Here is a 23804-nt window from a genome sequence, read left to right on the forward strand (position 1 = left end):
ATTAGGATACTTTCACTGTGTCTTTTGTCGTTTGTCGATCTCCGCGAGCCGTTTGATGTTGTCGTATATTTCGTCCGTGCTCAGCCCGTCGCCGTACTTCATCTTGGCCTCGTACCGCTGTTTTTCCTCCTTGTACTTTGGGTCCCGCAACAGAATGGCCAGATGCTGGCCAAACTTGCTTTCTGGAATCAGCTGTCCGGTCAACGGACAAACGACCTGTCGTTCGCCGTTCTTCGTCTTTTCCGCAAACTTCTGGTCCTCGTGCTTCCTCTTGAGCCGCGACTCGCCCGCGGACCGGATTTTCATGCCCGGACGTGCCTTTGGCGGTTCCACGGCCTCCTTCTGCTCCTCGTACACAGGCACTTCCTCGTCCTCTTCGTTCTCCGCGCTCTCTCCTTCTTCCTCCTCAGAAAATGCCTCCTCTCCCTTCTCCAGCAAAGAGCGGTACTCCAGTTCTCCCCGGTCGAGCGGCGGCGCCAGCTGTGCCACCTCGTCGACCTCTGTGAATTCGATGGTCTCCACCACGACAAAGTCCTGCCAGTCGATCGACGCGAATTCCATCTGCTCCTTCTCCAGCCGCTGCTTCTCCTTGGTCTGTTCCTCCTCGGCCTTGGCCATCTGCTGGGCGCGCACGTAGCAGCGGTGCAAAAATTCTGTCTGGTCGTAATTTTCCACATCGTGCTGTATTTTCTCCTTTTCTGTTAATATCAGCTTGTAGGACTCCAAATACTTCTCAAAAAGCCCGTGCAGCGAGTGCGACGCGTTCAGAAACTCAAACTGGATAGACTGTTTCTTGTCATGGGAAACGTGCTCCTTTAGCACCTCAATCGACTCGTCGCCGTTCAGAGCCACATACTGCGCCGCAAGCTTGATCATGTCCACATCCAGGGCAGAAACCTTGCCGGGCGATACGATAAAGCGCAACTCCGGTACCTCAGGAGCCTCTTTCTGCGGCTGTTTGGCCTCGCCGCTCCGCAGATCCCGTATGCATTTCTGGTAGTACTGGTGGTGCACATCGTCCTTTCTGAGGAAAGCGAATTTGGGGTTGTTGGCCTCCTTCGTCAGCAGCCTCTGCTCGAACGACTCGCCGTTGCGCACAACGAACCCGGCCGTCTTCTCGATGACCGCACGGATCTCGTCTGGCGGAACATCGGACATGACAAAATAAATCTTTAAAAAATATTTTACTTCGACGCGTCGCTCCGTTATCTTCCTCTCCATGAAGATACTTCTGTCGACAGTGCGAGACAAGGTCAAATTGACGGGTAAGTACACGTCCGGGCCCCATTAACACCAGAAATCGCCATTTCCCAAAACGAAACCGACCGCAAGATCAGGCTCGCCAGACCAACACCAGCACAGTACTCCTCGCTCTACTCGGCCGCCATCATCGAGCAGATCACCCCGTTCAAGCTCAACGACACCACATACACGGCAATTGCGCGCCAGGGAGGCCTGATCGACATCTACAATGCCACTTCGTCCATGCCGCTCATCTCGCTCACGGAAAACCTGCGTCTGGGCTCCGACTTCATGGTTGCCCTGAACGTGGTGGACCATTTTCTGATCAGTTGCAGCAACAGGGGACTGGTGTCTGTCTACAACATCAACAAGCTGGTGGACGAGCCAGACCTCGAAGGCGGGTTTTTCATGCTGATCGAGGACCCTGTCGAGTTCTGCCGCCCGCTGGACAACCCGTTCAAGTTTGTCACGGGAGGATACAACAACAGCCTGGAGATATACGATTTCCGCAAAGACTACGAAAGCCACCAACGCCAGACGTGCGAGTCGACGTTTCTCAGAATATGCAGAAGTATTATCACGATAAAACCGGTGTTCAAGACTGCGAACCCGAAACCGAACGGAGACTTCCCGTGGCTCAAAAACGCCGTGTTTGTGCGCGAGTCGCGCGAGGACGCCGACCTCACGATCCTCGCCACGACCAAGTTCGGCAAAATGCTGCTGTACAAGCCGTATTTCGCCAAGGTGCCCATCCAGATATTCCAGCTCTCGCCGCATTCCATCAACCACATCGCCACGCTAAACAAGCTCAAGATCCTGTTCATGGACTCGTTCAACACGGTCGGCATCTTCGACTTGGCTGCGGAAAAAGTCGTCAAGCAGTTCAACGTCGCGCTGATCGGGTCCATCGCGTCGCTCGACTGCGTCAAAATCAACGATTTCTCGTTTCTCGTCATCATCGCCTCGCTAGACAAAAACCTCAGACTGTACAGACTCACGCTGCCCGACTGCACGCTGGCACTCATTGGTATATCGAAACTCTCGTCCATAGTGCCCTGTCTAAAGCTCATCGACCTCGACGATAGCGTGCGCCAGCTAGACTTTAGGTATTATGACTCAAAATAGGTCTTTATTTTTGGCCCATAACGTCAACGTAGCCACGCCGCGGACCACGCTTGGACTTGCGCGTCGTCGAAGCAGACATAGAAAGCAGCTCCTCGATGTTGTCCGATTTTTTGGTGCCGTTCACCGTTGCCGGAGTAGGCGGCCCCGCCGGCGGTCCGCGCGGAGGTGCTCCCATTGCGCCAGGCTTGTTGGCCGCAGGCCTGCCAGAGACAGAATCAGACACAGCCCGCTTGACAGGAGGCGGCGGCGGTGGCGTTGAAGCAGCCTGCTCCTCCGGCGAGGCGTTCTTGTTCACCCATCTCTTTAGCTTCTCGTCGTAGTAAAAAGAGCTCTCTTCACCCAGTTTGGCTCTGATAGGCTTAGGCTGGTCGTTTTTCTTCTTTCCCAGCCAGCCAAACCACGAGCTTCCTCCCTTTTCCGCGTGCTTTTGCTCTTCCTCCTTCTTCTTGGCCTCTTCTTCCTCCTTCCTCTTCTTTTCCTCTTCCTCACTGTTCTTTCTCTTCTGCTCCTTCGTTTCTTCGTCGTCGTCGTCATCGTCATCAACCACATCGTCGTAGTACTCCTGGTCATCGTCATCAGCATGATACCTCTTCTGGTCCGTGATAACGGTAGCGGGAGACTTTGGCGGCCTGTATGGAGCAGATGGAGGGTCAAACATGCTCTGAAGATGGCGCGCGTCAGCAACATGGAACGAGGCAGCAGGCCTCAAAATCCTGCCGCTAGGAGGAGGCAATGGTTCGTCGTTGGACTCGGAATCGATGTCTGACTCAAGCTCAAAACCGTGGCTGTCTTCAGGCTCAGTATCAGCCGGAGGCAACGACTCCTCTTCCTGTCTCTGTTTTTCCTCCACCTCGGCCTTCTTAGCGGCCTCGATCTCTGCAGCAGTAGGAGCATGGTAGCCACCGTAACTGTAGAAATCATAGGAGTCAAAGTCGGGAGCCTGCGAGTCCTGTGCATTGGTGTCGTCATTGGACTGCGTGGACTCAGCCATAGCGTCCGTCGCAGGCCTGTACCGGCTCTGCTTCGAGCCGTTCGACTTCTTTGAGGTCACGTGCGCATAGGGGTTGTAGACGTTCGGCTTCTTTGGAGGCTTATTCTCAGCCTGCGGTTCAGGAAGCGTGGCTGGTGCTGCTGGCGGTGCTGGAGGCTCGTTTGACTGCACAGGGGAGATATTGATCGACTCGACCTGGTTTGGCACAAACTTTCTGGCAGCCGGCTGCTGAACAATCTCGTCGGTCATTATGGACGTATCATGCTCCTCAACGAAGTCTGTTCTCTCCTCCCTATCAGTTGGAGCAGGAGAGTAAGCACCAAAGTCTGCAGGCTCCTTTCGAGAACCGTATTTGGAAACCTTTCCAGAGACATCGCGGTTGTCCAATGAGAACGGACTTTGAGGAACATAGGTTTGTCCCGGCCCTGGAGTAGACGTCGTGAAAGGCAGCTCAGGGCGGGCACGTCCGACTTCCACAAAAGACTTAGATCTTGCCGCAGCTGGTGGATACGAAACCGCACCCTGGCCTTGATCTGCTATTTGCGCCGAAGGGGACGATTCATGCGACGACAATGGAGCAGTGTTCAGCATCGGCTTCTCGTTATCGTAAACGTTACCAGCGCTTTGCTGAGGAAGAGGGGCATAAGCAGAAGCCTTCTTCGACTTTGTCTTCGCCTGAGAGTAAGGCTGATGAGATTGAATAAGAGTGGAAGTTGACGATGTTGTAGGAGCAGACTGTGAGTGAGAAGAAGAGGCGTACACGCCGAACGATGGTGCTCTAGACAAGGTTTGGTAAGTTGGCATCACAGGCTGAGACTGTGGCTGTATGTTGGAGAGGTCCAGTTGAGATTGAGTGCGAGAGGGAGCAGGACTGTATTTGGCAAAAACACCTTCCGATTTTGCTTTTTTGCCGTCTTCAAGCTCTTCGCCCGCAACAAACTTGTTGAACGACTTGTCCAGGTGGCCCCAAACTTTGTCCAGTCCTGATCTGCCCAATTTACCGCCAAACCATCCAGAGACCTCGATTTCTGTTTGGGAAAGTCTCTCCAACAGCTGGTCATTGGCAAATGCAACGGCAGGGTCAACGTAGGTGGCTTTGGATTTGATGATCGCTGTCGTGTGATCAGTGTACTTCTTCGCTTCCGCAAAGTGACCAACATCCAACAAGTAGGATGCATGGCGAACCTTGACAGAAAGAATGTGCGGGAAACCATTTGAAAATGCTGGAGGGATGTTCGAGGAGGAGCTCAGGACGTACTCATAGAGCTCCTCGATGATCATAGAGTCAATGTCACTAGGCGAGAAGGTTTGAAGTTTGGGGATCAGTGGCATACCAGACAGCAAGAAGCATATTTTGCCGTGGAGGTCAAAACCAGCCTCCGAAAGCGAAGTACCAACCTGGACTAAGACAGAGGCAGGATTCTTGTTGTTGAGAAGGACAAATGGAATAACAGATCTGAAGTTTTCAATTACCCACTCCTCTTTACCATGGAACTGCTCGGCACTGAATCCGTTCTCGCCCGATGATTGCAAACAGAAGCTCAGGTTCTGTTGCAAAACATCCGCAGAATCAAAGTTTCTTTCCGTGTACAGTTTGGTGACCTTGGAAAAGGCTTCTGGGCCCAGCAGGTTTGCAACTATCAAGGCGATCGCCCAGTCTTCCTCAGCGATGGCCATTTGAAGAGCACCAAGCTTGTCCCCAGCTTCCAAATACTTGCTGAGGTTCATCAAACCAGCCTGTTCAAGTTTGTGCGCGTTGAAAGGCTTTTGATTAGGAACGAAGTAGTTCTCAATGCTGCTCAAATCAGTGGATCCATCTTGGATGCTGCTGACCAATAAAGAAGGGTTTAAAACTTGAACCACGCTTGCCAGATACTCTTTTTGGGCAAAATCACCAGGCTTGCTGATATTTGTCACGAGCGTCCTCATCACAGCCCACAGAAGGTGGATCTCCGAGGTGAATGGACCTTCCAGATCAGCTCCCAAAGACAGCAGCTTGTCGTTGATCCACTTTTCAACATCCTTCCTCTTGGTTTTGTTTTTGACCAAAGGACCAGGGAACTGCTGCACGAGCACCTCATTCTTGAAGACGTAATTACCGTCGATGATCTTCACATCGTGTTTGTGGTGTCCGTAGCCATATGAAGAAGGAATAAGGTATGCCACTTTGTTGGAGCCCGAGAAACTAAACAGCGGCCACTGTCTTCTGACCAAGTTCTCTGGATTCACAACAACTGGCGCAGGAGTGGATTGGACCGGATGTGCGGATGCGTTGCTTCGTGTAGAGGAATATCCCGAGTTTTTCCCCGGAGGAAGGAACGAGCTTCTTCTGTTGTGCGATACTGTAGGAGAACTGGTGTCCGGCTTTATATTGTCACCATAAACAGAGTCCAATGGCTGGTAATTGCTTTTTGGCTGAGCCGGAGGATGTGGAAATGGAACAAGCTTTGATTGCGGAGCTTGTGGCGTGTAAGGGGAGTACTTCGTAGCCTTCTGTGGGTTTGAAGGATGTCTCAGTTGCGGCTGAGTAGCTCCAAGCTGTTGTTGCGGTATTCCAAAGTTGGCGGTGTCACTGGCAGGCTGAGCAAACTGCATGTGTGTATTAGGACTTCTTGGACTTGCAATTTTGGCGATCGGCGACTTGTGAGGCACCGGAACAACGTTGGGATTCACTGGTGGAGTAGACGTTGTCGAGGGCGTTCTTGCGTGCCCTCCAGCCTCAGCTGGCGCATACGGGTTGGTAGACTTTCTTGGGCGACCACTAACAGGAGGGGGAGGATGTGTTCCACCTGCTGATGGCTGATTAACGCCAGCTAGCTGGGCGTTGGAAACAGCAGGCGAGTAAGGGCTGGCTCTTGAGATTCCAGGCGACTTTGGCTGGTATGGATTTCTAGCTGATGAGCTGGACGCATTTAGCTCATACGGATTTTTAGGATGCGAAGAGGTGGTTGCAATGCTTGGGAGTGGGAGCTCCTCGAAAAAGCTCTTTTGCGGTCTCAGTGTAGCTCTTCCAGGTGGAGGAGTCGAACGAGTAGACGAGACGCTGCCAGCCCGTGGAGGCAGAGGATTCGACTGCGAGGCGGGAGATGCTGGATGGTGTGCATGGCTTTTCTGAAGCTCGATCATAGTATAAACGTTCTGCTTTGGAGCCGGCGTTTTTGAGATAGGAGCGTGTTTAGCTAGCAGCTCTGCAGGGAAATCATATGCGTCCGTCTTCTTTTTCTCCTTTTCTAGTTTTTCCTTGATATGAGACTGCTGGAACGATGGAGCTTGGAAGTTGGAGTACGACGGTGTCAGGACGGCAGGTGGCGGCGAAGTCGTCTGGAATCCTTGTGGGGCATAACGGGACGCAAATGCTGTAGCAGGCGATTGTCTTGGCACAGCAACGGCAGGTGCCTGAGGAATGGGAGTGGTGGCCGGGGTGGTCGACGGCTCGTCATCCAAGAAATCGTCATCTAGCACTTCGTCCAGCAACAGCTCGTTATCTTCCTCAAGGAAACTCAGCTTGTCATCCAGCTTGGGCTCCTTTTTCTGCTCTTCCGGTGGCTCTGCTGGATTCACTGGAGCCGTAGCATCTTCACCAATTTCTAAAGACTTTTCTGTGTCAGCTTCCTCCGAAACATTAGCATTCTCCGAAGGCGGGATGTCTTTTGGAGCCTCGGTAGCACTCTCGGCACCTATTGACTCCAAGAAATCCTGAGTCACATTTGCCCTCTTTTCAGGCCCATTGTCAGAAGTTGTTTCCCAAGGCAGATGCGCTTGCTCTTTGTGCTCTTCCCAAGGTAGTGGATCGCTAGGCTCAGTGTCCCACGGAAGAACCTCCTCTTGAGGCTGTTCCAACGACTGCTCTGAAACTTTTTCTGGGGACTGCTCCAGAGGCTGTTCCTCAGGCAAAGGGCCAGACGGACCGTCTGTTTCCCAAGGAAAAGATTCCACCGGCTCCTGGTCCCACGGCAGTGTGGACTCTTCTGGCTGGGATGTCTCAACTGGTACCGTCGCTGCAGGAGCAACAGAATCCACAGGCTCATTCGCTTCGAGCAACGGTTCCTGGACAGGGCTCTTTATGGTGTCAGGGACATCAGCTGCAGATGCATCAGAGGCTCCCTCTTCTTCAGGCTCGTCCAGCGTCTCTTGAACAGCATCCACTTCCTGCGACTCCACGGGCAACGCAGCCGTTTCTGTGTTTGGTTCGTTCACTGCTTTACTTGGTTCTGGTGCCAATGCAGTCTCTTCACCGTTCTCCACGCTAACTGTCTCTACTGGGTGTTCTGGGTCATCTTTGGCTTCAGCTTGTGTATTTTCCACGCCCAACGGAGGCTCCGACACGCCTGGCTGTTCTCTATGCTGTACCACGTTGTTGGAAGGTATGCTATCAACGAGTAAGGGCTCCTGAGGCTCCACGTCTGGCTCTAAGGAGACCGCACGCGTGTCCTGGAGAGGCTCTGAAAGCTCAACTGGAATCTGCTCGCTGGGAAGTCCGTTTTCTTGCCCCAGCACAGTCGATCGCTCGGTCTGGTCGTTGTCGGAGATTGCCTTCTCCAGAGGCGTTTCCAGGGGATGAGGTGACGTGGGTTGATCTAAAACGTCCTCAGAATGCTCAATCTCACCTCCTGAGAGCGACGGTTCGGACCTGAGCGGCTCGTCGGTCTCGACGCCTGCAGGACTCGACAAACCCTGGTTATGGTCTTGTTCGTTGATCTCGTTGCTGGCAGGATCAGCACCAGGACTTTCAGCCGGCACTGCGTCCTGATGGGCCACTTTCTGGATCACAGAGTCGACGTCGCCGAGATGTTGCGTATTCTGAGACATTGCGAGATCTATGCTTGTGTCGTTGTCTCGCTCAGTTTCGCTCATAGTGTTATTTTTCCACTTGTTTATTTTCCTGCCATGAGCGGCGTGCCAATAAAAAAAATTTAGGCAATAAAAAAAATTCAAATATAATCATGATCGTGGGAACCAAGGGTCCTAAGGGAAAGCCGAAAATGGCTTCTGAAAAGGAGCGGTTTCTGCAGTGCTGCGGAGACATCTCGCTGGAGCTTGTTTCGTCGCTGAGCAACTCCAAGGACATCAATCTGAACGGCCTGATCATCAGATACTCCAAAAAGTACAAGCTCAAGCAGCAGCCCCGGCTGACAGACATCATCTCGTCGATTCCCGACCAGTACAAAAAGTACCTGCTGCCAAAGCTAAAAGCCAAGCCCGTCAGAACGGCGTCTGGTGTGGCCGTGGTGGCCGTGATGTGCAAGCCCCACAGATGCCCCCATATCGCATACACGGGCAATATCTGTGTGTACTGTCCAGGAGGACCGGACTCGGACTTCGAGTACTCGACACAGTCGTATACCGGGTACGAGCCCACGTCCATGCGGGCCATCAGGGCCAGATATGACCCGTACGAGCAGGCGAGGGGCAGAATCGAGCAGCTGAAGCAGATCGGCCATTCCATCGACAAGGTCGAGTACATTATTATGGGAGGAACGTTCATGTCGCTTCCAAAGGACTACAGAGAGGATTTCATCGTTCAGCTGCACAATGCGCTGACAGGCTACAACGGAACAGATATAGACGAGGCGATCCGGTTTTCGCAGGAATCCGAGACAAAATGTGTCGGTATCACCATCGAAACGCGTCCCGACTACTGCACAGAGACGCATCTGGACGATATGTTGAAATACGGCTGTACGAGACTCGAAATCGGTGTCCAGTCCGTGTACGAGGACGTGGCCAGAGACACCAACAGAGGCCACACCGTCAAGGCTGTGTGCGAGACGTTCTGCTACGCCAAAGACGCTGGCTACAAGGTTGTGTCGCACATGATGCCAGACCTGCCGAACGTGGGGATGGAGCGCGATCTGGAGCAGTTCAAAGAGTATTTTGAGAACCCAGACTTCAGAACCGACGGACTCAAACTGTACCCGACTTTGGTGATCAGAGGCACAGGACTATATGAGCTGTGGAAAAAGGGACTCTACAAGTCGTACAACGCCAACATGCTGATCGACTTGGTGGCCCGGATCATGGCGTTGGTGCCTCCGTGGACTAGAATCTATAGAGTCCAGAGAGACATTCCGATGCCGCTGGTGACGTCTGGAGTGGACAACGGCAATCTGCGGGAGCTTGCGCTGGCCAGAATGAAGGATTTCGGCACCATGTGTCGCGACGTGCGGACCAGAGAGGCGGGAATCCAGGAGGTGCACCACAAGGTGCAGCCGGACCAGGTGGAGCTGATCCGACGCGACTACTACGCCAACGGCGGCTGGGAGACGTTTTTGTCGTACGAGGACCCGAAACAGGACATTCTGATTGGTCTCCTGCGTCTGCGAAAGGCCTCGAAGAAGTACACGTACAGAAAAGAGTTCCGAGGCCAGCAGACGTCGATTGTGCGGGAGCTGCACGTTTACGGCTCTGTGGTGCCGTTGCACTCACGAGACCCGCGAAAATTCCAGCACCAGGGATTTGGCACGCTGCTGATGGAGGAGGCCGAGCGTATAGCGCGCGAGGAGCACGGCTCGGCCAAGATCAGCGTGATCTCGGGCGTGGGCGTGAGAAATTACTACAAGCGGCTCGGCTACGAGTTGGACGGACCGTATATGTCGAAGAGTCTTGACTGATTACACAAAGGAGGGCTCTATTTTAGAGCACACGTCGACGTAGCCCTTGAGGTCGTCGAGCGTGCGCACTCTGCTCCCGCTAAAAAATAATCTCCAGTTGGTGTTGGGAATGCAGTAATTGCTGGTGGACCGGTCGAAATACCATTTGTTGACCGGGTTGTTCTTCCGGGAGCGCCACAGCAGCTCGTCGGAGTATGTGAGCAGCAGCGACTTGAACACGATGTCTGCTATGCCGGGGATACCTTGCAGTTTGCGCAGCACTGCGAATTTGTCGAGATACGGCACTCTGCGCCCGCCGGCAGACTCCCAGGTGACGATCGCGCCGCCCTCGTAGTCGCCTGCGACGATGATGGCCGCGATGCTGCCGTTCACTCGGGCCAGGTAGTGCTCGAGGTCCAGGGTCTTACCGAACGAGTCGTTTATAAGATGAGTTAATTTATTCAGGTCGACGATTTTCTGTCGGTCGAACTCCAGCAAATCGATGCCCCTGCCGTCCGGCTGGTCGTCCGAGAGGTGGATCGTGAGCGGCGTGCCGCGCCGGATTACCGTGGTGTTGAGCTGCGGCGTCTTTTTCAGGTTCACCGGCAGCGACGACGAGATGGTCGGGCGGTCTGTGAGAACGTTGTAGATGATCGGGTTGGTGGTGCGCGTGCCGTGGCGCAGCGTGGCGATCGCGGGCGTCGTGATGAGCCCCGTGGCCGCCGGCTGGATCGCCAGCAGCTGGTTCATCTCGGTGAGGTTCTGCACGTGCACGTCTCTAGCGGCCGAGTCCAGATGGCCGATATATAGCTCCGAGACGATGTCGTCGTACTCCTGCAGCAGGTTGATGTACACGTGACTGGACTGGAACCGCTCCAGCGACGGGATCCCGCCGAGCTCCTCGAGATAAATGATTTTCTCGACGGTGAGCAGGTCGTTTGCGTTGTTGCGACGGTACGCCTCGTTGAAGCGGCCCAGGTTCGAAACCAGACGCTTGAGAGTCTCGAACGGCGTCATCAGGACCTCCGTGCTGTCTTTCGCGACCGCTGTCGGAAACACGATGGGGACAATGCCGTGCAACAGGGGCACCACCAGCAGTTCCGGCAGCGAGAAGCTTTCCTGTTCAAAAAGGCCCCTGACAGCCCGTGCCTGCAGATTTTCTGTCTGGAGGGCCTGGATCAGCGTGTCGCACTGGTGCACAAAGTCCTTGACCGTCAGCAGCCGCGACTCGCCAGCAGCTATCGGGTGCTTTCCGTCGAGCACCAAAACCGGAGACACGCCGAGCTGCACCAATTTCCGCAGCGTTAGGGCGATTCCCCGCAAAGTTTCCGGGTCGAGCCGCCGGGGCGTCGGGACCCTGATCAGGGCGACGCGCAGCGTGTCCGAGAGCTGGATCTCTGGCTTCTGGAGCGGCTCCGGCAGCTGGATCTCGCTTCTGGCCGAGTGCTTGAGCAGCAAATTGTTGATCAGCTTGTCGTGCTTGCTGGTCTGCAACTCAGCGTCGTTGTCCAGAATGCGTCTATGGCTCTGGTAGATGTCGTTTTCCTTGAGTAACGGGTATTTGGAGAGATAGTTACGTGCCTCTCGCTTGGTGGCCGTGCTGCTGAGGACCGTGAGAATCAGGTCCTTTTTGTCGTCGCTGGAGGTCCCGTGGCGCGTGATGCGCGACTCGAAGCCGGAAAGAGCCCGTTTCCACACGCTCGGAGCCGTTTGGAGCCGGCCGGGACGAAGCATGATATGTTGAGTCATCAACAATTTGCCAGTGCAGAGATGTTTCCCCGGATCGTGGCGTGAACCTATTAAATAGGGGTATATATTTTGCTGGTCTTGTATTTCGCATCCCCGATCCAAAAAGTACCATCTTATCCAAAAATCATGGGAGAAGAGCCACCTCCAGCCTGTCGCACGCCAATTGAGACGTTCACGCGGCCGACGATCCGCAGAAACTCCACCAACAACTACAAGAGCGAGCTCGAAGCATACACACATCACGAGACCGACTCGCCCCAGAGACAGCTCGAGAGAAGAAAATCCGAGGAGTCCACGTACCAGAGGATGCTGCCGCAGTACCACCGGCGCCAGATGTCGCACCACGACGACGCGGACGACGCCGCGTCGGTGATATCCAGCCGCAACTACGAGCGGATGGTGGGGCAGACCACCGACGTGCAGCCGAAACCGTCGTTGGTGCCGCGGCCGCATGCAAGAAAACACGAAGCCGCTCCGCAGGAACGGCCTGGCGATCCAGGAAGACGGCTTTCGTTCAAGTTCGACGACTACAAGAGCCACATGCTCCGCAAGAGTCTAGGCGACAACCAGGTTTAGCGGGTCTACTGGAGAAAAAAGACACCGGCATAGGCCCCGATAATGTAGCAATCAAGGTTTTGTAATATGGCTTCGTTTTCGTACCCGACACACCCTGTATCATGCAGATCGACATTTCGATTTAAAATATTTTAATTATTATTCTCTATCGTATGAGTGCAGACAACCTGGATGCCAATTTTACAGATGACGAAGGTGAGTACTTTGTCAACTAAGCTGACACGGCTAGACATTCTGGCGTTTGAAGAGGCTCTCAATGCAGACAACCACGCCGCCGACGAGTCGGTGATCTCCCGCGTGAGCTCGGTTGCCAACCTGGAGTACCCGCACGCGAGGCGCAAACGCCACAAACAGGTGGTGTCCGAGCGTGTTTCCCGCTCGATGCCGTTTGATGCCACCAACTCGCTCAGTTTCCAGGTCCTCAGATACCCGTTTTTGTTCCTTATCATGCTCTGGCTGGCAGTGTTGGGCATACTGTATATGATTGTGAGACTGTCTGTCTTGGTGAGCGAGCAAATCCTGGCGAACACGGCGGAGCGCAGACAGCTGATGGCCAAGCTCCAGAGCGCGACAAACTACGACGAGTACGTGGCGATGGCCAAGGAGGTGGACGCACAGCTGGGCCTCGACGAGTGGAAGCGCGAGGACCGGTCGTCGGAGTACGACTGGCGGACGCTGCGGCGGCTCAAGGCGGACTTGCGACGTTTGCGGCTCGAGGAGAACTTTGAGGAGCTGATGGTGGTTCTGCAGACGTGTGTCAAGTCGAACTTCGCTGGCATCGAGAACCCAATACTTTATTCTCAGTGCTACTACGGCACAAAAAGACTGATCCAGGACTACATCCACGAGGTTGTGGCATCGATCAGCGCCATTGCAGACACGGATAAGATTGCTATTGAGGAAAAGCACATCTTCTTCAAGATCGTCTCGCGAAACTACGGCAAAACAGCGCTCGCACTGAGCGGAGGAGCGTCTTTCTGCTATAACCATTATGGGGTTCTCAAAGCGTTGCTGGAAAATGAGCTGCTGCCAAACATCATGAGCGGCACGTCTGGCGGCGGCATCATTGCTGCGCTGGCCACCACCAGAACCAACAAGGAGCTGCTCTCGCTGCTGACTCCGAAACTCGCCCAGCGCATCAACGCCGCCGACGGGAAGACCATGCTGGACTGGCTCAAGCAATGGTGGGCCACAGGCGTGATCTTCGACCCCGTCACGCTGGCCCGCAAGGCCCAGTGGTGGACTCTTGGCTCCACCACGTTCCAGGAGAGCTTTGAGCGCACGGGCAAGGTTCTCAACATATCTACGACACCGCACGAGATGCACTCGTCCGAGGTCGTGTGCAACCACATCACGGCGCCAAATTGCTGTATCTGGTCCGCTTTGCTTGCCTCGGCCGCCGTTCCTGGCGTCCTCAAGCCGGTGGTGTTGATGGAAAAGGACAGAAAAACGAAGAAAATCAGGCCGTTTTCGTTTGGTAGCAAGTGGCAGGACGGGTCGCTGCGGTCGGACATCCCGCTGCAGTCGCTCAACGCGTACTTCAACGTCAAGTTCACCATTGTGTCGCAGGTGAACCCGCACGTTCTTCTGTGGTTCTACAAGAGCCGCGGCGACGTCGGCCGCCCGGTGCCGCGTCCGAAGGGCAAGAGTTTCCGTGGCGGCTTCCTGCCGAGCTACTTTGAGAATCTCATCAAGCTGGAGGGTATCAAGTGGCTCAAAATGATGAAGGACTTCCAGATCATCCCGAATTTCCTGGAAAGCGACTGGTCGGACGTGTTTCTGCAGCGATTCGACGGCACCATCACAATATTCCCGAAGATAAAAATAGCAGACTACTTCGATCTTCTGGGCGACCCAACAGAGGAACAGCTGGCGGAGCTCATGGCAAACGCAGAGCACGTGACGTATCCGAAGCTGCTGTTTATCAGAAACCGGCTCGAGATAGAGAGAGCTATAGAGCGCGGCCGCAAGCTGAGCAGAAACGCAGCCATCGACGTCAACCACACGTCCTCGAGCGAGGACCTCGACGACGACGACGACGACGACGACGACGACGATTCCGACTCCCAAACGCCGTTTATGGGTCTGAGACATCGCAGCGTCTGATTACGGTCTATACACCTTGAACACAAACGACTGCTCGCCGAAATCGTCAAAACCTTCTTCCCGCACACTCTGAACCTCCTCAAGGCCCAGATTCTCGATCAGCGACCACAGATGCGCGCGTTCCCGTTCGTATCGTGGCCGGAGCGGGAGCTGGACAAGCAGCTGGGAGTTTTCTGGCGCCAGAAAACGTTCCACCACGTCGCGAACCAGGACAGGGTGGTCTGCCGAGTAGATGGGGTCGCTGACAATGACGGTTGCAAATCTGCGGCTACCAAAAGCATGCGGGTTCTTCCAGTCCAGGACCTCGCATGGAAGGTCCAGCTGGTTCAGCAGGACGTTTTTCCTCAGATTGGGCACAATTTCAGGCAAGTCTGTGAGAACAACGTCCTTATACCCCAGCAGTCCGCAGGCGATGCCTACCAGACCTGTTCCTGCCCCCAACTCGAGAATCGGCTCGGCCAGCCGCGGAAAGTTAACCAGCCGTCGGGCCAGCAGGAGCGACGATCCCCACGTCTTGAGTCCAAGGTTATCACTTGTCAGTGCTGGCTCATGTAGACAGATTGGAGGCAGTCCGTCTACTGTGATTTTCCGTGTGAAGCCTGGCGCAGCCGTCCGCCCGGAGTTCTCCGAGATGATCGTCGAGGCCAGCGCCCACACGTTCTCGCGGTCGGCAGCGTCCATCCACGAAAGCGGAGATCCGCAAATGCCGGTGAGATACGACACTATGTCGTTTGTTGGCAGTGCAGCCAGATCTGAAAGATTGGCATACAGCAGCGAACAGTGGGTCTTGAGCCACGGCTCTGCAGCGGCGAAACTAGCCGGGTGTTCTCGCTTGACCGACTCTATGGATCGTGTTTGAGGCCGCTGTCCGAAATTGCAAATGTCGTCTGATTTGAGCAGATACAGGACGGTCTCGAGAACACAGGCCGGCGGTCGCGAGCCTATTTGCGGCAGGTCCATGATGTGCAGCGGTGGCAGATGCAACTTCTCCTCGGGCACGTCCAGACGCACCGGCTCGGTTTCGACGTATTGTTTGGGCGACAAAAAGTCGAGGGGGTCGAAGGACATGCAAATATAATAAATCACTATTTATTTTTTATATATTCCATATATTCTATATATTTTTTATATTCAGCCATGTCTCTGCCCAAATCGTACCAGCAGAATTTTTCTCCTCAGGAGATCAATTTTCTGGCCGAGCAGGAGCTGGTCACAGTGATACCGCGGTACAGCATGAACGGGGCGCAACTGATAGGCGCGAAAATGCCCAAATTGCGAGCCCTAAATAGAGAGCAGATCCCGCTCTGGCTCGCGACGCTGCTCAAAAAACAGGAGAAATGCAACATCGTGGTGCCCGAGTGGCTTTCCGTGGAGTATCTGCGCGTGCGCTACGACGAGGAGATCAAGTTCCCGAGCAAGTTTTCGAATCTGCCGTGGCACTGGCTGCCCATAGCGAAAAAACTGCTCGACTACGCGTCCGACGACTTCATCGACCCGCCGCACGAGATCCGGTCCTTGCTCCAGGACCTGCGCGAGGTCCGGCTCGTCAAGGCCAGAAAGGGAATCAGAGAGCTCAATCACGTGTATATCCAGCTGGACGGACTCTCGCTGATGGAGATCAACGAGATGCGGCCGTTTATTTTAGAGGTGATGGATCAGCTACGGAAAATGAACGACAGTCTCAAAGTCAAGGCCGAGGAGGAAACGCCGCGCCAGGCGGCCGCACAGATGGACCGCGACGACGAGAGCGACGACGATATATATCAGAAAGAGTGAACTAGCAAACGTTCTCCACAGCAACAGGCCTGCGGTCTTCCTCGCCCAGATCGGTCTTGAGTCGTCTGTCAAACAGCTCAAACAGAAATCCGAAACAGGAGCTTGTGATGGCCGAGTCGTAGCGGCCCTTGCTGCTCTCGTCGCGAACAAACGCATGCTGGGCATCGCAGATCTCCATGAACGTGAGCTTGGCTCCCGCGTCTCTGAGCTTGGTCCTGATGAGATCGCGGCCCTCGGGCGGCACGTGGTTGTCGAGCGTGCCGAAAAACATTACCAGCTCCTGTCTGTGGCTGTCGAGCTCCTTGCACACCCGCTCCAGCGAGTCGTCGCCGCCTTTTCCTAGCGAACTGGAGTGGATGTCGGTAGCAAAGAAACACACGGCCGCGGTGACGCGCTGGTCAAGAAGCGCGCGGAACGCCAGATGGCCGCCCAGACACATTCCCGTGGCGCCGATTTTCCCGTTAAACGTGTCCAGCGAGTACAAATAATCACAGCATAGCTTATTGTCCTCGTCGTAGGAGTCGACCGTTTTTTCAACCTTGTACCGGTTGCCGTCGTCCGTTCCCTTCACGTCGTAGGCCAATGGACGGTGGTCGACGAAATCGTGGTAGATCGACGGAGCCACGCAAATGTAGCCCTCGGCAGCGATCTTCTTTGCAAACCGTGCAACAGGACCCGTCACCTGGTAGATCTCGCTGTACACCACGACTCCCGGGAACTTGGCCCGCGGATAGCCGGGGATTTTCGGGTGGAACGTGTAGATTCTCATGGTGTCTCCCTTGGACGTCTTGACGTCCGTATACGACTCGGTGATGAGCATTGTAAAATTGTGGTTTGAGGTGTCGTATAAATGAAAAATACGGAAAATAAATATTTTCGAGATACTTCATGTTTGTCAGAGCACCTTCTCTCGCCAGACCGTCGGCGGCCCGCTGGCTGCTGAATTTTGCACGCCATGCCTCCAGCGCAGCTGGCAAGTCGAAAAAACCAATCCCGCGTCCAGGCATCGACCGGATTGGCGTGCCTTTCGACCCCTACGTGCCCATGAGAATGTCCCGTCTGCCCAGCCCGCTCACGGCGCCAAAAGTGTACTTGAAAAGCATCTGGAACCGTCTGCTCCTTTTCGCATACAATCAGGTCCAGGTGTACTACTTCAAAAAGTCGATGGGGAAGAAGTACAAGCCGAACTTTCTCAAATGGAAAAATGAGGCCATCGAGACGTTTGTCAGAGTGAACAAGGGATTCGCCGAGAAAAAACTGGCCTCAATCCGCACAAACGTGTCCGAGTACGTCTACAACGCGCTGGAGGCCAGGACGAAACGCATGCCTTCGACGACGACCATGGGCTGGGAGCTTATGAAGTTCAACTCGGTACCAAAAATAATCAGCGTGCACTCGTTCCCGCACGAGGACGGAGTGCCCCTTCTTTTGCAGATCGTCTACAAGTTCGACACTAAGCAGCAGCTGGTCGTCAAGAAAGCCGGCCAGGACGTCCAGAAAAACGTCAGAGACCTCACAGAGTATCTGGCCTTCAACGTCGACCCATTCACGGACAGAATCGTCCTTGCCGGCTCCGTGTTCGAGTCGCCCGTGTCCAGAGGAGTGGCTCCCAAGGAGGCTGGCGGGAAAGAAGAGATAATGGCCCAGATGAAAGCCCACGGAGACATCTACCGCGTCGAACAGCCTCAAAAATAAACTGTATATAAATTAAACGTGCCTAGTCCAGGATACTGGTGGCCTGGGCCGGCACGGTATTCAGATCCAAAGTACATAGACTTTGATTGCCGTGCGTGAGATGGAACGTTTCGTCGCCCTCGATGTCGTCGCCGTCAGACAGAAGTCCTAAATTCTCCTCCATGTCGTGAGAGTCTTGCTCGATCACGTTCTGGTAGGACGGAAGATCGTCTTCGTAGTATGCCAAGGAAGATCTCGATGGAACATGGCTGGCGTTTTCGTAGTCAAATTTTCCATTGATGATGATCGCAGGACGGCTGATCACGTTCTCCTTCGAGACCGACGGCTTCAGCAGATTACTCAGCTGTCCTCCCGCGCTGGAGGGCTTGATATCCTTTTTCGCAAATAGTTCGTCGTCTTCCGCATCGGCCTTCTGAAGCAGGCTGTCGAGGTTATTGAAGCTCACGTCGTTCATGTTGTTGAGGTTGAGCCCGCTCAAACTGCTGCCGTTATGACCCATGCTGTAAGATGCAGGAGGTGAACTGGGCCCGATTGAGAACGGCGACTGCGAGAGCATGGTGGTGGAATTGAACGTCGAGGAGTACTGGTTCGGAATGTTGTAGCCGCTCATCATCGGAGACGAAGGCTGTAACACGGCCTCTTCGAAAGTCGGCAGATCCTCGTCGATGTCGTTGTTCTGGTCGCAATCAGCACTAAAAGCAAAGCCGTCGGTCGGTTTTGAGGCGTCGAGCGCTGACGATCTCACGGCGTATTCATAGCTAGGGAGCTCGACGTTCTCGCGCACGCAGAAAGGCGAGACAAAGACAATGGGCGTGTCCACAATCACCTCGTAGTGATGCATTTTCTGCTCGCCATTGTGGTCGGTTTTGTTTTCGTACGGCTTGCTGATGCGGAAACAAACCTGCAGTCGATGTTTGATATTCACGTTGTGGAAATTAGTGTCGGGATAAAATGAGAACTCCTGCAACCGGTCCTCCTCTTTATTTGACATCTTTGGTGGATAGGTTGTCTTTTTTGGAGACAGAATAGGCGAAAGCAAAGGCGATTTGGACAGCCAGCCAGAACTCTCTTCTTCCTGCTGGTCGTTTTCGCCCTGCGAGCTCATAGAAAAAATGGACACCTCGTCGCCGACAGGAGTCGGATCGATATCGTTGTCATTGCCGTCAACGCCATTTTGTGTAAGAGCATCGTGGGTCTCGGAGATGAGTTTCGTTTCGTCGTTTGCAATGAAACGTAGCGGACACTGCAATTTGACAGGATTCGTGATGCTGACTTCCTCCTGTGTGGCTGAAGGCAACGAGCTGGAACTCGAATTTTTGGACGTTTCGAGCAATTTGGCCATTCTTTTCGTTCCCAGATGCAAGTTGCTGAAAGACCCTGATCTGCTGCGTCCCTCGAAGTCGGACAATTTCCCGTTGTTGTAACAGAACGTCAGAAGGTTATCGTTAACACAGCCCTTGATGATCTGGGTGTTCATGGCGGCGGTGTGATTCTTCTCCTTGGTTTTGATCTCCATCAACGTCACTTTGCGCTCTTTGCACCCAGAACGGTCCATTGAGCCCACTTCGGCCTCGTACTTGCGGTCCTTTGAGATGTATGTGATTTTTTCCACAATGTTGATCTTGATCCGCTTCAGAGAAAGATTTTTCACCAACGGAATGAGCTTCATTTGCAGAACAAAGGTCGATGTTCTCATAAACGGGTCGTTGATGCCAGTTTTTGGAGAGAGCTGGATGAACTTCCGAGGCAGCAGAATCTCGTAGTTGAGAGAATCGCTCCAGATCTTGTTGACGTAGATGGATTTGTTCAATGTGGACGTGGCGTCCGAAGGAGGCAGACGAATAACCGGCAGCTCGTGGCTAAAGTCGTACATTGGGTTTGCGGGCTTGTGCGAAGCTGAGGCGTTTGAAGAAACGGAGGAAGATCGGTGGCGGCCGATTTTAAGTCGGATACCCTTGGAGGTGTTGGAATTGAAGTAGCTTCCCACCATGTCGGTGTCCTCATACCTATGGTGTTGCGGAACGGAAAGCAAAGCTGATGGGGGAGGAAGAATGGCAGGAACGTATTGCGCGGACTCAACTTGCACGTGCAGATTGTGCGAGACAGTAGCGAGAGGTGTCCGCACGGTTTCAGGGGTGTTGATCGGGTATACCACAGGAAGCAAAAATACGTAGTAACCAGGCTGGAAATTGCGTGCCTCAGCCTCCACCCCTGCAAATAGGTCCTCGTGTTTGACAGTGTCTTTACCGTTGTCTTCGATTTCACTGACAAAGTCTTTTGGGCTCAGAGGCTCGTAGTATCGGAGTTCCTGAGCTGCGGAGGAAGAGCGCAGAATCTCCGCAGACGTTTTGGTGGACGATGTGACTTCTGACTCTGCATCCTGAGCAAACTCGAAGTTGAACTCCTCCACACTGTCTGGGTCGCTGTCGAAGACTTTGAACGGGATAAAGCAGTCTGGGTTGCGCAGATCCAGGTCCCAGTCAATGTCTTTAGACACTTTGTACTTTTCCTTGAATGCCAGTTTGTGTTTTCCCTTTGAATTTTCCAAGCTGATGCCAGAAGTCCAGTTTGTGGTCGCGTCGGCGTAGTAGCGGGCCCGAGCCACAGAGGTCAGCGACTGGGTCTTCATGAGCCGGACGACCACGACAAACGTGTGGCTGGCCACAGTGTGGTGCGGAGCACGCGGCTGGCGCGAACCCTGCTGTCCCGGCTCGGGGGTCTCGTCGATGTCAGACTCGTCCATATCGCCCTCCTCGTCCTCGTCGGGAGCGTCGTCTGCAAGCTGGTCCTTCTTCTTGGCCGGGTTGTACGGCAAAAACAGCATCTGGCCCGTGCCCGACAGGAACGCCTGCACAGACTTTGGAGTGGAGTTGCCGAATATTTTCAGCGCAGACTTGCCGATTTTCGAGCCGTGCTTGAACTTCACCAGGCTGGCGCTGAAGCCGCACTGCGACAGATACGACGCCAGCGCGTCGTTGTAGGGTTTCATGTTTGTCTTGCTGAAGTCGGCGGACTCGCCTGCGAGATCGTCGTTGCTCAGGGTGAAAGAGTGCACATCGATGCTGTTTCTGGGGGAGTAGGGGGCAGGGTTCATCGGGCTCGTGCCGGCCAACGACTGCAGTTTCTGCTTGATCATCTTGATGGAGCTCGATCGCGACGTCCTGGGGCCTACAATTCCCATGCTTTTCGTCCCGGAAGAGGAGTGGGCTAGATGTTCGGACGACAGCGACATTGTCTTGGAAGAGTCGGAAACGATACTGAACGGCGTGTCAAGAGCGGGTCCTGTGTGTTCTGCAACGGTCTCCGTTTGTTGTAGCTACACTTTCAACTGTAAGAGCGAAAATAACCCTCAAGCCCAAATGTAGAACAAGATCAATTTGACACCAATTTTATTATCTTGGTATTTTTTCTTGTCGCACACATGGGCGGTGGACAGAAAAAAATACTCGATGGAGTCAGACTCGTGGTGGTGCCGCGGACGCGGTCGAAAGTCGACCGGGCCCGCATGGACATCTGGAAACGGCAGGGGGCCGTTCTGGACTCTGTGGTGAAGAGCCCCGACTCGATAGTGGTGGTGACCAGGCCGTTGAGCAGGGCCCGGTTTGACAGTTCCGTCGGGGCCAAATACCGCGAGCAGCCGGTGGTGAGGCCCGAGTGGGTGGTGGACTCGCTCGCGAACAGGCGATTGATGCCGCTTGACCAGTATAGGTACAGCTTTGACGAGAAAAAGCCGGAGGCTACAAAAGAGCCCGCAAAGTTGGAAGCAGCCGACCCGCACAGGGCGGACCAGCGTCTGGTTGGGTTTCTGAGCATGGGGGCGCGCGGCGAAAAAGGCCGGATGGGCGAGTTTGCCAACAACGCCAAGGTGGTGAAACGGTTCGAGGAAGCGATAAGGATATACGAGCTGATGCAATTTTTCGACAAAAACAACGCCTTCCGAATCAAGAACTACCGGCTGGCGATCAGCGCGATCGAGAGTCTGGACAGGCCGCTAACGAGCGCGCAGGACCTCAAGCCGTTTGGGCTGGACCGCGGAGGCATCGCGCAGCACGTAGAGGAGATCCTACAGACGGGCACGTTCTCGAAGCTGGAGACCCTGAAACAGCAGGAAATGGCAGACGAGCGGTACCAGCGAATGACGCAATTCAAGAAAATTTACGGTGTCGGCGACAAAACAGCGTACCGGTTTGTCAAGGCGGGCTACAAAAGTATTCAGGACATTGTGCACGACCAAGAAATGTATGCAAGTCTCACGGACGCCCAAAAACAGGGAATTCTGCACTATGACGAGTGGAACGAGCGGATCCCACGCACAGAAGTGGAGGCGCATCACAACTTTGTGGTGAAAGAGGCGGAAGCAATAGACACAAACCTTAAAGTGATGCTAATGGGGTCGTACCGACGGGGAGCTGAGACGAGCGGCGACATCGACCTCATTGTCTACACGGAGGGCGTCAACGAGGCGAGCCAGGTCCACGAAAACCTGTACAAGCTCACGCGCAGGCTCCAGGAGTCCGGATTCATCGTCTGTTCCATGACAGAAGTCTCGCCCGCAATGCACAAGTTCAACGGCGGCTGCAAGCTGCCAGGAGCACAAAAATGCCGTCGGCTAGACATAATCGGTATCCCGCACGCGGAACTCGGGGCGTCGACCATCTACTTTGTCGGAAACGACATATTCAACAGGTGCCTACGGTTGCTTGCTCAGATCAAGGGGTATCATCTGAGCAACAAAGGCCTGTTTCTGGCTGCAGATAAATCCCTGGTGGAGAGTTTTGACGAACGCAAGATATTGCACACGCTGGGCCTCGATTGGGTGGAATATAAGCATCGAAACATTTAGCTACATATCTGAAACCAGGTGCACGCAGGATATTTATCGCACGCGCGTGCGGCTCGCGGCGGCCGGTTTCAAAATTTGCAACCAGCCATAAAAACCGGCACGCTGGCATTTTTCTGTGTCACAAGAAATATACGAGACGATAGGAGCCAGACACCCCACAGAGACTGCTGCCACCCGTCACTGGCTTTTATAGAGCTCTCTAGCCGCGTTGATATCCAGAGTTCCAAAGTAAACCCATTACTGATACCCCTATAGATGTCTGCCAACAGCAAGTCAAAACCGCCAGCACTGGACCTTGGCAAACAGTCCAAGGCGGAGCTGGAGAAAATCGCATACCACATCGTGTCGCCCGGTCTGCCGCCGCTCAGCGACAGAAACCAAAACCGCGTCCGCCAAAGCAAATCCATCGAGGCCCAGCAGAAACGTCTGATCAACGAGCGTGTCGGCAGCACGAGCCCGGCACAAACCAAGCAATCGCCCGGTTCAGGTGTTGGCAAGGGCGTTCCACGCTTGAAAAGGGCCAGGCCGCCTCCCCCATTGGATATCCGCCCCAGTCCCGTGCAACACGGCCTGGCCATGAGATCGGCTCCATTGCGAGGGCATCGCATGCTGATGCGGCCGTATCCTGCGCCACAGCCTGTCTACACTCCTCCCCATGGATATTGCCCCCACTATCTGCCCGCCTACGTGCCAGCCTACCCCCCTGCCGTGTACCCGTCGCCGCCCCTGGTGCGATGTCATCAGGTGAGCATGGACAACGGAAAGTACGTTGTGGTGAAGACGCCGAGCCCTGAGGACGATCCGACGCCAGACGAGGTGGACGAGGACAAAGGCGCAGAGTCGTCGCTCGACGACGACGTCGAGAGCCGCGCAATCGAGGACGGAGCCGTGCCCAGCGAGACACCGTCTGATCCTGCGCCCGAGGCGCCCGTCGCGCTGGTTTCGGGCGATCTGCGACTGGGCTCCGAGGTCTACACGTACGAGGTGCCCGTGCACGAAAAAACAAGCGATTTCCGCAAACACTTCCTGCGCCTGGCAGGAGCCATTTTCGACGACTATATAGCCAGGGCAGGATATTGATGATTATGTAAGGACGAAAAAATATTGGATA

At 54.4% G+C, this 23804-nt stretch overlaps 15 protein-coding genes across 15 annotated transcripts; 9 read left to right on the top strand and 6 right to left on the bottom strand.

The window, feature by feature from the left end:
- Nucleotides 1-12: 12 nt before the first annotated feature.
- Nucleotides 13-1158, bottom strand: KL928_000447 (uncharacterized protein; the record flags this gene model as incomplete). Its single annotated transcript, XM_043205171.1, has 1 exon — nucleotides 13-1158. One exon carries the CDS (start codon nucleotides 1156-1158, stop codon nucleotides 13-15), a length of 1146 nt encoding a protein of 381 aa, XP_043062342.1.
- A 61-nt stretch (nucleotides 1159-1219) lies between these two features.
- Nucleotides 1220-2367, top strand: KL928_000448 (uncharacterized protein; the record flags this gene model as incomplete). Its single annotated transcript, XM_043205182.1, has 2 exons — nucleotides 1220-1275; nucleotides 1347-2367. 2 exons carry the CDS (start codon nucleotides 1220-1222, stop codon nucleotides 2365-2367), a joined length of 1077 nt encoding a protein of 358 aa, XP_043062343.1.
- Nucleotides 2368-2371: 4 nt separating this feature from the next.
- KL928_000449 (uncharacterized protein) lies at nucleotides 2372-8212 on the bottom strand (the record flags this gene model as incomplete). The annotated part of the gene is made up of 1 exon (XM_043205193.1): nucleotides 2372-8212. The coding sequence occupies one exon, from the start codon at nucleotides 8210-8212 to the stop codon at nucleotides 2372-2374; it is 5841 nt and encodes a 1946-aa protein (XP_043062344.1).
- Nucleotides 8213-8301: 89 nt separating this feature from the next.
- KL928_000450 (uncharacterized protein) lies at nucleotides 8302-9969 on the top strand (the record flags this gene model as incomplete). Its single annotated transcript, XM_043205205.1, has 1 exon — nucleotides 8302-9969. The coding sequence occupies one exon, from the start codon at nucleotides 8302-8304 to the stop codon at nucleotides 9967-9969; it is 1668 nt and encodes a 555-aa protein (XP_043062345.1).
- Nucleotides 9970-10048: 79 nt separating this feature from the next.
- Nucleotides 10049-10965, bottom strand: KL928_000451 (uncharacterized protein; the record flags this gene model as incomplete). The annotated part of the gene is made up of 2 exons (XM_043205216.1): nucleotides 10049-10229; nucleotides 10382-10965. 2 exons carry the CDS (start codon nucleotides 10963-10965, stop codon nucleotides 10049-10051), a joined length of 765 nt encoding a protein of 254 aa, XP_043062346.1.
- A 106-nt stretch (nucleotides 10966-11071) lies between these two features.
- KL928_000452 (uncharacterized protein) lies at nucleotides 11072-11788 on the bottom strand (the record flags this gene model as incomplete). The annotated part of the gene is made up of 2 exons (XM_043205227.1): nucleotides 11072-11442; nucleotides 11560-11788. 2 exons carry the CDS (start codon nucleotides 11786-11788, stop codon nucleotides 11072-11074), a joined length of 600 nt encoding a protein of 199 aa, XP_043062347.1.
- Nucleotides 11789-11823: 35 nt separating this feature from the next.
- On the top strand, nucleotides 11824-12273 carry KL928_000453 (uncharacterized protein; the record flags this gene model as incomplete). Its single annotated transcript, XM_043205238.1, has 1 exon — nucleotides 11824-12273. The coding sequence occupies one exon, from the start codon at nucleotides 11824-11826 to the stop codon at nucleotides 12271-12273; it is 450 nt and encodes a 149-aa protein (XP_043062348.1).
- Nucleotides 12274-12459: 186 nt separating this feature from the next.
- KL928_000454 (uncharacterized protein) lies at nucleotides 12460-14379 on the top strand (the record flags this gene model as incomplete). The annotated part of the gene is made up of 1 exon (XM_043205249.1): nucleotides 12460-14379. The coding sequence occupies one exon, from the start codon at nucleotides 12460-12462 to the stop codon at nucleotides 14377-14379; it is 1920 nt and encodes a 639-aa protein (XP_043062349.1).
- Nucleotides 14380-14611: 232 nt separating this feature from the next.
- KL928_000455 (uncharacterized protein) lies at nucleotides 14612-15238 on the top strand (the record flags this gene model as incomplete). Its single annotated transcript, XM_043205260.1, has 1 exon — nucleotides 14612-15238. The coding sequence occupies one exon, from the start codon at nucleotides 14612-14614 to the stop codon at nucleotides 15236-15238; it is 627 nt and encodes a 208-aa protein (XP_043062350.1).
- A 21-nt stretch (nucleotides 15239-15259) lies between these two features.
- KL928_000456 (uncharacterized protein) lies at nucleotides 15260-16155 on the top strand (the record flags this gene model as incomplete). The annotated part of the gene is made up of 2 exons (XM_043205271.1): nucleotides 15260-15435; nucleotides 15669-16155. 2 exons carry the CDS (start codon nucleotides 15260-15262, stop codon nucleotides 16153-16155), a joined length of 663 nt encoding a protein of 220 aa, XP_043062351.1.
- Nucleotide 16156: 1 nt separating this feature from the next.
- KL928_000457 (uncharacterized protein) lies at nucleotides 16157-16975 on the bottom strand (the record flags this gene model as incomplete). The annotated part of the gene is made up of 1 exon (XM_043205282.1): nucleotides 16157-16975. One exon carries the CDS (start codon nucleotides 16973-16975, stop codon nucleotides 16157-16159), a length of 819 nt encoding a protein of 272 aa, XP_043062352.1.
- A 68-nt stretch (nucleotides 16976-17043) lies between these two features.
- KL928_000458 (uncharacterized protein) lies at nucleotides 17044-17850 on the top strand (the record flags this gene model as incomplete). The annotated part of the gene is made up of 1 exon (XM_043205293.1): nucleotides 17044-17850. The coding sequence occupies one exon, from the start codon at nucleotides 17044-17046 to the stop codon at nucleotides 17848-17850; it is 807 nt and encodes a 268-aa protein (XP_043062353.1).
- A 22-nt stretch (nucleotides 17851-17872) lies between these two features.
- On the bottom strand, nucleotides 17873-20986 carry KL928_000459 (uncharacterized protein; the record flags this gene model as incomplete). Its single annotated transcript, XM_043205304.1, has 1 exon — nucleotides 17873-20986. One exon carries the CDS (start codon nucleotides 20984-20986, stop codon nucleotides 17873-17875), a length of 3114 nt encoding a protein of 1037 aa, XP_043062354.1.
- Nucleotides 20987-21029: 43 nt separating this feature from the next.
- KL928_000460 (uncharacterized protein) lies at nucleotides 21030-22693 on the top strand (the record flags this gene model as incomplete). The annotated part of the gene is made up of 2 exons (XM_043205316.1): nucleotides 21030-21116; nucleotides 21377-22693. 2 exons carry the CDS (start codon nucleotides 21030-21032, stop codon nucleotides 22691-22693), a joined length of 1404 nt encoding a protein of 467 aa, XP_043062355.1.
- Nucleotides 22694-22948: 255 nt separating this feature from the next.
- Nucleotides 22949-23773, top strand: KL928_000461 (uncharacterized protein; the record flags this gene model as incomplete). Its single annotated transcript, XM_043205327.1, has 1 exon — nucleotides 22949-23773. One exon carries the CDS (start codon nucleotides 22949-22951, stop codon nucleotides 23771-23773), a length of 825 nt encoding a protein of 274 aa, XP_043062356.1.
- Between the last annotated feature and the right edge of the window lie 31 nt (nucleotides 23774-23804).

This window comes from Ogataea angusta, assembly GCF_019207475.1.
Source record: "Ogataea angusta isolate 61-244 chromosome Unknown 61-244_NODE_1_length_1302399_cov_90.877568, whole genome shotgun sequence".
Lineage (NCBI taxonomy): Eukaryota > Fungi > Ascomycota > Pichiomycetes > Pichiales > Pichiaceae > Ogataea > Ogataea angusta.